The sequence below is a fragment of the Humulus lupulus genome, chromosome 6 (assembly GCF_963169125.1).
Source record: "Humulus lupulus chromosome 6, drHumLupu1.1, whole genome shotgun sequence".
Classification (NCBI taxonomy): Eukaryota; Viridiplantae; Streptophyta; class Magnoliopsida; order Rosales; family Cannabaceae; genus Humulus; species Humulus lupulus.
In genome coordinates, this window is record NC_084798.1 from 51,734,693 (window position 1) to 51,744,386 (window position 9,694).

The following is a 9,694-nucleotide window of genomic DNA, read 5'->3' on the forward strand; positions in this document are numbered from 1 at the left end:
GGTAAGACCAACAGTCATAACTAGAAACTCATAATGTCCATAACGAGTTCTAAAAGCCATCTTGGGAATATCCTCTTCCCGTACCTTGAGCTGATGATACCCGGACCGTAGATCAATCTTTGAAAATACGGTCGCTCCTCATAGTTGATCAAAAAATTCGTCAATCCAGGGTAGCGGGTACTTATTCTTAATTGTCACCCTATTCAGCTCGCAATAATCTATACACATTTGCATGCTTCCATCCTTCTTCTTCACAAATAGATTCGGTGCTCCCCATAGTGAATGGCTCGTTCTAATGAAACCCAAGTCTAAGAGTTATTCTAAATACATCTTTAACTCCTTGAGTTCGGTAGGAGCCATCCGGTATGGTGCCTTGGAGGTAGGCTCGGTGCCCGATACTAATTCGATTGTGAAGTCAATTTCCTGAGTCAGCAGTGACCTAGTAGTCGTCAGGAAATACATCCGGGAATTCCTTTATAATGCGGACGTCTTCAACCTTTAGTGGTGTTTCCTTTACCATATCTGTAACGATGGATAAGAATGCGTGACATCCTTTTTCTATCATCCTCTGAGCTTTGAGAGATGAAATAAGCAGTGTATGTAGTCCTAAAACTTTTCCCATATAACATATTTTCTGACCGTTAGGAGTCTCAAACATCACTTGCTTAAGTCTGCTATCGATGGTTGCACCATGCCTTGCTAGCCCGTCCATGCCTAATATCACGTCGAAGTCTTTGATCTTTATTTCTATCAGGTCTCCTTCTAATTCTATGTCCTCAATTTTGATCGGCACGCCTCGTACTTTTTGTGATGATAGAACTACTTCACCTAAAGGCAACTATGTCACAAACCTAGTTCTACAAGGTTCGTCTAATTTCTCTATCATTCCTAACGAGATATACTAGTATGTTGTTCCTGAATCAAACAATACAAGAACATATACTATCGAGGATAGGAATCTGACCTGTGACCACTTTATTACTAGTAGGGGCTTCTCCCTAGGTTAAGGCAAGGACTTTGGCAGGAACCATCTTGCTGTCCCATTTCTCCCCTGGCTTGAGCTGTTGACATTCCTTCTTTTGGTGACCTTCCTGACCATTACTATAACTATTGCTATGCTGACGGTTGTTGTTGTGGTTGTTCCGACCATTCTGAGGTTGACCATGCTGTTTAGGCTCAGGCTTACTAGCCTTCTCCTTACTAACATTCGCCTGAAGCCTTTCTACTTCTATTGTCATTTCTAGAACATCAGCATAGGTAGTATTTCCCGGGTTTGCTAGCTTAACCCCTAATTCAATCTTTGGTCTAAGTCCTCTAACGAACTTGGACACCCTCATAAAGTCAGTTGGAACCAACTCATATGCAAACTTAGTTAATCAGACAAACTGTCGTGCATACTCTGCTACCGTTAAGTTGCCCTGCTTCAAACTAGCGAACTCCTCGACCCTAGTAGCGATGACTGCTGAGTTGTAATACTTGTTGTGGAACAGCTCCACAAATCTTGTTCATGTCATGGTGGCAACATCGTTAGTCTACTGAACTAAGTCCCACCATATTCTAGCATCCTGCTTGAGCAGAGACGAAACACAGGATATGCGGTCCGCGTTGCCGAGATTCATATGCGCTAGGATTGACTCTACATTTTTGAGCCATTCTTCTGCCTCAAAGGGGTCTATTGTCCCTTCAAAGTTTGGAGCGTGTTGCTTACAAAACCACTCGTAGATTGGCTCCATGTGCTGAGCTGGGTATGGCACATAGTTCGCCATTGACCATGCCTCATAAGGACCTACTTGATGGGGTACTTGAGCCACCTGCTGAGGCTATGGTTGCAGCTGAGGTGGAGGCTGAGTCTGTTGTTGTTGTTGCTGTAGTAATTCATCCACTTGCTGTCGTAGTCTTGCAATTTCTGCAGTGTTGTCAACCGGCGGTGGCGACGCTCTTTCTTTAGTAGCAGCATTGGTTGCACGCCTTCCCCTTCTGCGAACTGGAGGGGCTTCATAAGTTTCAGGAGCAACGCTTGAGGCATTGGTGTTGTTGCGAGCAAATCTTCTGAGCGACATCTTCAGCAAAGTTCTAATAGTCGAGGAAACATATTAGAACTTACCCTAATAGGCTCTAATGAAAAAACTTAATCTAAGCAAATATAACTCGGACCTATTAATTATGATTTCTTATGAAAAAATTATGTAGGCCTTCTTTATGATTAGGGTCTGTTTCTAAACATAGAAAAATAAGACATCTTTATAATTTACTAAGTCTGTTTCTAATCATCCTATATGACTTAATTCTCAGGCTTGAAACTCGTCGTTGTTCCAAAGTTAACCATATTAAGGTAGGGTTGGGATCAGTAAAATCATTCCTACTACTATGGCCCCCTAACTCTCAATATAGAACCTGGTTCATTAATTTGTATTCACCCTCACCGAACTTGGTCATTATTTATTATATATTATGATTGAAAAAAAATCAAACTCATACATGTCATTCAAAAATAACAATGATATTTATTTGGAAAAAAAATTTCACTAAAAGCAATAATAAATGCAAAGATAATAAATAAAATAAATAAAAAAAATAAACTAATTTACAAATATTCTTAACTGAAAACATAAGGGCTAATACACATAATCATAACAACTATAACATAAACACTTACATTGGTGGTTAGATTCAGAGCTGGAGCGTGTGTATTAAGGAGAACTTCATGTAAATGAACTGTTGCTTTGATACCAACTGTAATGACCCAACTATTTCTAAGACCTTGGACCATTAAATCTACTATACATAGCTACTATTTTGGGAAAGATACATGAGAAATAATATAACTAACTTTATTAAATCTCAAAATATTGTATCAAATACATAATAATAGAAAATATGGCATGGGTACCCATTGTTTAAAAAAAACATAAACTTTAATTCAATTGTTTTAAAAAAACTAAATGCGGAAAAACATGATCTAAAAGACTAGAAATAAATAACTTCATCCTAGATCGACATGCAGTCCACACATTCCATCCATCCTCAACACACAAGCCAAGCTACCAAGAATCCTTCCGCCTTCCAAATTAATTTTCCTGCATCACACTAAAAATAAAGGAATGAGCCTAATGCCCAGCAAGGAAAACCTTCTAAAAACATACATCATATATCATAAGCATAAAACTACATCATAAACATAAACTATACAACATATGACTATAAAACATATATCATATATCATAAGCATACACTATAAAACATATGGCTATAAAAACATATACCATATATCATAAGCATACACTATAAAACATATGGCAATAAAAACATATACCATATAGGACTATAATATTAATGGTCATTAACTCATTAACATGACATGCGATAAATCATCTAGGTCCTCTGTCTAATATCTGAGGTAGGTTAGATCACATGGTAGTATATGATAACCCATCTAGGTCCCCTGTCTAATATCTGAGGTAGGATAAACCATAACTCTAAACAATGAAAATGATAAACTAATCTTGGGGCTTGCTATCTAAGCAAGTCATATGCCCAAGCGACTAAAAACATAATCTTGGGGCTTGTTATCTAAACAATTCATATGCCCAAGGACAACAAAGCATATCATATATATACATATTATAGCATAAACATATCATAACGTAAACTTATCATAACATAAACATAACATATAAGCATAACATATCATACAAACATACACGATATATCCTATTTTCCTTACCAAAACTGGGATAATTGAGAACAAATGCGGGACTTGGAACACTCCTAAAACCAACAATAGAATGGTGAGTATTTCTAAAGAGTAAAGAATAAATATGGAAACTAAACCTTCAAGATGAAACTTACCAAGAAAGATTTTAAGTTTCAAGAGCCTAATCAAAAGCCAATATCAAAAGTTAGGATCTGAATAAAAGGACTAAAGAAAACTAAAGAGTTTAAATGATTGAACTTAAAGAATAAGAGTACCTTAGTTGACCTTATGGATTGGTCTAACTCCAATACCGAAATACACTAAACCTCACTTTCCAAGTATTTTATAAAACTTAAGAATGGCAAAGCTTTTATCCCAACCCAAGTGTTTATCACTTTATGGTCTCACTAGCACCTTGGAGGTTCTGAACACAGCTTGAAGAGTAAGAGGAAGGGCTGGGTACTAGGTCCTATTTATATAGTTTGAGGAGTGAAATTATCATATTAAAAAAAATACTTAAATCCTTAAATAAACATGATTATGACAAGTGTCATGCTCTTAGTGGTTGTGGAAGGTTCTATAGTTTCTAGATCTTTCTTCTATTAAAAAAAAATACTTAATTTTATTCTAACTATAATCCAAATTTAAATTTAAATAAAATAGAATCCTAACTTCTAACTTCCTAAATCTCGTAACTCTAAACGCACCTGTAGTAAAATCAACATGACTGGAGCTGTAGGAATCTGATTTAGACCATCTTTATACCGTTGGAAAGCTAATTCAATTATCTACAACTTTCTAGAAATACTATTTTTCAAACTTCATAACATAACTGGGTCAAAAATAAGTCGGAAGTTACAATACCCTAAAAGTTACGAAAAATCTATTTAATTATCTAAATTACAATCTAATCCACAAATAAACAAGATTGTGACAAATGTCATGCTCCTAATGGTCTTGGAAGATTCTAGAGCTTTCTTGAACTTTCTTTTATTTAAACTATAATTAAATCCTTAAATAAACATGCACACGACAAGTGTCATGATCTTATTAATTCTATCTAAACCTTATAGTATAATAAATAACACACCTAGGACCAGTAATATTAATCAAACCTTATGTTATAATTAATATTCTTAAACTATAGGTTAAACTTATAAAATTCATTACTATTGCTATGAGTTTCCAACTAAGTCCCGGCTTGAACCAAAATCCACAGTAATGAACATACAATAACTAATACTAGATATTACTACAACTACTACTACTACTACTATCTAATTAGCTAAGTAATTTCTAGGACTCTACATGTGCACATTCCATTCATAGACTTTTCTCGAGAATGACTCCCAATTCTCATGAGGGGCGGCACCACCCCTAGGTCTATATAGATAGAAATTTTATAGTATTTTGTCTTTTCAAGACTGAGTTCTATTAAAAAAACATTTCAGTTTTAACCCTCATTTTGGTAACACTCTAGTACTCATATCTCAGATTGGACAAAATTTTGAGTACTACTACTATTCACTTGATTGACTTGTTATTACCTATTGAACGTAATACTAGTTTGGTTACTAGTATTAAGATAGGTTACCATCAACCGTGAATCTCTTTAGGGAGTCTAAGTCTCATCTCTTGAGATGTAGAAATGATTCCATTTGAATGTAACGACCCAACTATTCTAGACTTTTGACCATTAATAACTACTATACTAATCTTAAGAAAACGTACATATGAAATAACCAGAACTTTATTTAAAAACTGTAAAGTAAAGGTTAAATACATAAAAATTCATTTAGGATATGGGATCCCATTGTTTTGAAAATAAAACAAAACATAACTTAAATAAATTGGTTACAAAATTAAGTGCGGAAAAATAATACATAGAAATCATAACTAAAAGACTAAAAAAAAAACTTCATCCTCAAATCGTACGCGCAGTCCACCGATTCCATCTTGCCTCAATACACATCCCCAAGCTGCCAAGAACCTTCTCGCCGCCAAAACTATTTTCCTGTACATATAAAACATAAAAGAATGAGTCTAATGCCCAGCAAGGAAAATCTACTACAAACATGAAACATATACATACACATAAACTATAAACTGTAAACTAAAATAATATGACTATATAAATACAACATCTATTACAATGGCCATCATACTTCTTGGGACTTGCTAGCTAAGCAATCATATGCCCATAAATTTACGGGGCTAGTTATCTAAACATGTCACATAAATTCATGGGGTTTGTTATCTAAACAATCATATCCCTAAGGAATCTACTACTGGGACTTGTTATCTAAACAAGTTATTTATTTGTTATCTAAACAATCCAACAACTAAAAACATATCATACTTACAACATAAACATATATCAACAACATAAAAGCATACAAATCTACCTTATTTCCCTTACCAAAAATCGGGATGTGAGAACAAGATCGGGACTTTGGAACACTCCTAAAAACCATAATAGAGAGGTGAGTATACTAAGGAAAAAAGATGAAAAGAATGAACTACACCATTGAAAAGATACTTACCAACAAGAACCTCAAGTTCAAGAACTTAGATGCCTAACCAAGAATAGAAAAGACTGAGTTAGGACTTGAGTAGAGAAAAACTATAAGAATCAATACAGAAAGGAACTAGAATTAGGAATACCTTGAATGCTTCTATGACCGAACTATACCTCGAAACCGAAATACACTATAACCTTACTTCCCAAGTATTTATTAAGCTTATAATGATTAACCTTATAACCACAACCCAAGTGTTTATCACTCTATAGTCTCACTAGCACGTGAAAGGCTCTGATCAATGCTTGAAGAATGAATGAAAAGGCTTGGTGCTAGGTCCTATTTATAGAGTTCTAGGAATAAAAATCTTCTTTTTGGCTTTGAATAAAAATAATGAATTTAATTGAAAATATTTTAATATTCTTCAGCCAAAGGCTTAGGACATGGTCAAATTGTTCAGAGAGAGGTTTAATGAGTCAAAGCTTGATTTTTAAAACAAAAATAATAAAAACAAATAGAATCCTAACTTCTAACTCCCTAAATCTCGTAACTCTAAACTTATCTGCAGTAAAATCAAGATATCTGGAGCTGTAGGACTCCGATTTAAACTCTCTTTATACCGTTAGAAAGATAATTCAATTATCTACAACTTTCTAGAAATATTATTCTTAGAAATTCATAACATAACTAGGTCAAAAATAGGTCGGAAGTTACAGTACCCTAAAGTTACGAAAAATTTATTTACAACCTAATCCACAAATAAATAAAATTGTGATAAATGTCATGCTCCTAACAGATTTTGGTGAAGACTAAGTCTTATATTTTCCTTATTTTATCATTAAAATAATAATTCCTTAATAATCATGCATATGACAAATGTCATAATCCTATTGGCTCTATCTAAACCTTAGGAATAAACATGCTCATGACAAGTGTCATATTCTTATTGGCTCTATCTAAACCTTAGGTTATAATAATTGCCATATTAATAACCAGCAATATTAATCAAACTTTATGTTATAATTAATATTCTTAAACTATAGGTTAAACTTATAAAATCTACAAGTGTTACTACGAGTGTCCAACTAAGTCCTGGCTTGAACCAAAATCCACAGTCATAAACATACAACAACTACTACTAGCTATTACTATTAATACTACTATCTAACTAGCTAAGTAAAGTTCTTGGACTCTACATTGAATCATTTCTTTTCTCATGTATGCATACTTAGACACTCTCATTATTTTATTCAAACTTTGTTGCTAGCCATAGTTTGATTAAAATAGTTATCTCTTTAAAATAGTGATTTTGACCATAGTCAACACCTCACTATTTATAATTTAATATCCAAGATAAACATTTGAATATTAATTCTAGAAACCTATTTGTTTCTAGAATTCTCCTTTATGTTTTAAATTGATTCCTTCTTGAATCAAAATATTACAAAATAATAATTTTAGACACTAAGCATGTCTAGATTTGTTCATTCTATACACATATAGCCAATATGATTTAGAATGTGGAATTCCAAATCACCTATTTGACAGGATGACCAAATTAATCAATTATTATCAACAAAATAAATTGTTTAACTTTGGAGCATCACCCTCACATTTCACCCATAGTGATAATAAAATATCATTTTTTTTAAAATAGAAATCTCTTCATTTCTATTAAGTCTCTTATCCTCCAAGATAAATCTAGACTTATAATTCTCAAAGTTCATCATGAGTCATCTAAGACACACGATAAACTCTCAATAGATCAAGATAAAAATCTCAATGTTGTATCTTGATTTATTTGCTTTCTAAAGTAATGCACATTTCTTTCAAAGCAACTTTCACTTAGTTTCTTTCTTTTATGTATTTCACAAAATAAAAATGTGAACACAAATGTAATGTGAGAATTTCTCAAACAAATAATCACAAATTTTCAATCTTAGTTGTCTAAATAATCTCAAAATCACTTAATCAACTTTTATGTATTTCTTAAGAGTCTCTTTGAGATTCTTTTGAAAACACCAATTTGACATCCATTGTTTTTCTCATCAAAATCAAAATGAAGATGTCAATTTTAAAACACTTTAAATCAAAGAAAATAAACCCTCATTGATTTATTTAAACACTTTGATTTCTTGTGTTTAAAATTATCTCCTCATTGAGATTACTTTAAACATATCACCATCTTTTACCAAAATGAATAATGTTCTCTTTAATTCATCATTGGTGTTGTTAATAATATAAGTTTTATTATTATGTAAGGGTAGTTTAGTCTTTTAGCCTCTCATTATTTTGGCTATATATTTTTTTGCTCTTGTACTCTTATTTTCATCTCTTTTGACATAATGAAAACCTAGCCTCCATTTTGATTCTCTCTCAAATCTCCTTTGTCTATTTTGCAAAATTATCATGGTATCAGAGCAATGTTCTTGAGTACCCTCGATTTGGTTGCGCTAGGATTATAATCTCAGTGATCGACATGGCTGGCGCAAAAGATGATTTGCTTCAGTCCATCAATGTGCAATTGAATGGGCAGAATTATTCGTATTGGCATTATGTTATGAAAAAATTTCTGAAAGGGAAACATATGTGGAGTTATGTTTCTAGAACTTCCACGAAACCAAAGAACGATAAGGATGAGAGCTTTGTAGAACAGTTGGATCTTTGGGATGCCAACAATTCGAAAATCATCACTTGGATCAACAACTCGGTTCAACAATCAATCGGTATCCAATTGGCGAAATATGAGACGGCGAAGGAAGTTTGGGAGCACTTGGAAAGGCTGTATACACAGTCTAATTTCGCAAAGCAGTATCAGTTGGAGATTGACATTCGGGCCCTTCAACAGAATAGCATGAACGTTCAGGAATTTTATTCTGCTATGTCTAATCTGTGGGATCAACTTGCTTTGACCGAATCAACGGAATTACGGGCATTTGCCCCTTACATTGCTCGGCGAGACGCACAACGTCTAGTTCAATTTTTTATGGCTCTTCGAGATGAGTTTGAAGGTCTTCGTGGCACAATCCTGCATCGCAGTCCTCTTCCGTCGGTTGATTCAGTGGTTAATGAGTTGTTAGCATAAGAGATTCGCTTGAAGTTTCGTGTTGATAAAGGGGGGGGGGGGGCGGAAAAGGGGATTCTTCCTTCTCCGAATCCCTCTGTCTTTGCAGTTCCTCATCGGTCAGCCTCCAACAATCAACACAAGACTCAAGCTAAGGTTGGCTACGACGAATGTAGTTTTTGCAAGCAAAATGGACACTGGAAGGCTCAATGTCCCAAATTGTTGAACAGGGCGCAATCACCGAATCAGTCTCCTCACTGGAAATCTAGCAACCAACCTCATCGACCTCTTCACTCTATGTCTTCGAACATGGCAGCTATTGTTCCACCTGCAGATTCTGGAAGCACTCCTAGTACCTCTATTGCTACACTCACAGAGCAGTTTCAGAAGTTCATTGCCTCGCAGCCACACGCCATG

The 9,694-nt window shown here is 34.3% G+C and overlaps 1 protein-coding gene across 1 annotated transcript; it reads left to right on the top strand.

The window, feature by feature from the left end:
• The first annotated feature begins 8,692 nt into the window (after positions 1 to 8,692).
• LOC133785084 (uncharacterized) lies at positions 8,693 to 9,298 on the top strand. Its single transcript, XM_062224344.1, has one exon. It carries the CDS (start codon positions 8,693 to 8,695, stop codon positions 9,296 to 9,298), a length of 606 nt encoding a protein of 201 aa, XP_062080328.1.
• The last annotated feature ends 396 nt before the right edge of the window (positions 9,299 to 9,694 follow it).

Bases quoted from the DNA above. Each gene is read 5' to 3' on its own strand.
- LOC133785084 (XM_062224344.1), top strand. From the start codon at position 8,693: ATGGCTGGCGCAAAAGATGATTTGCTTCAGTCCATCAATGTGCAATTG.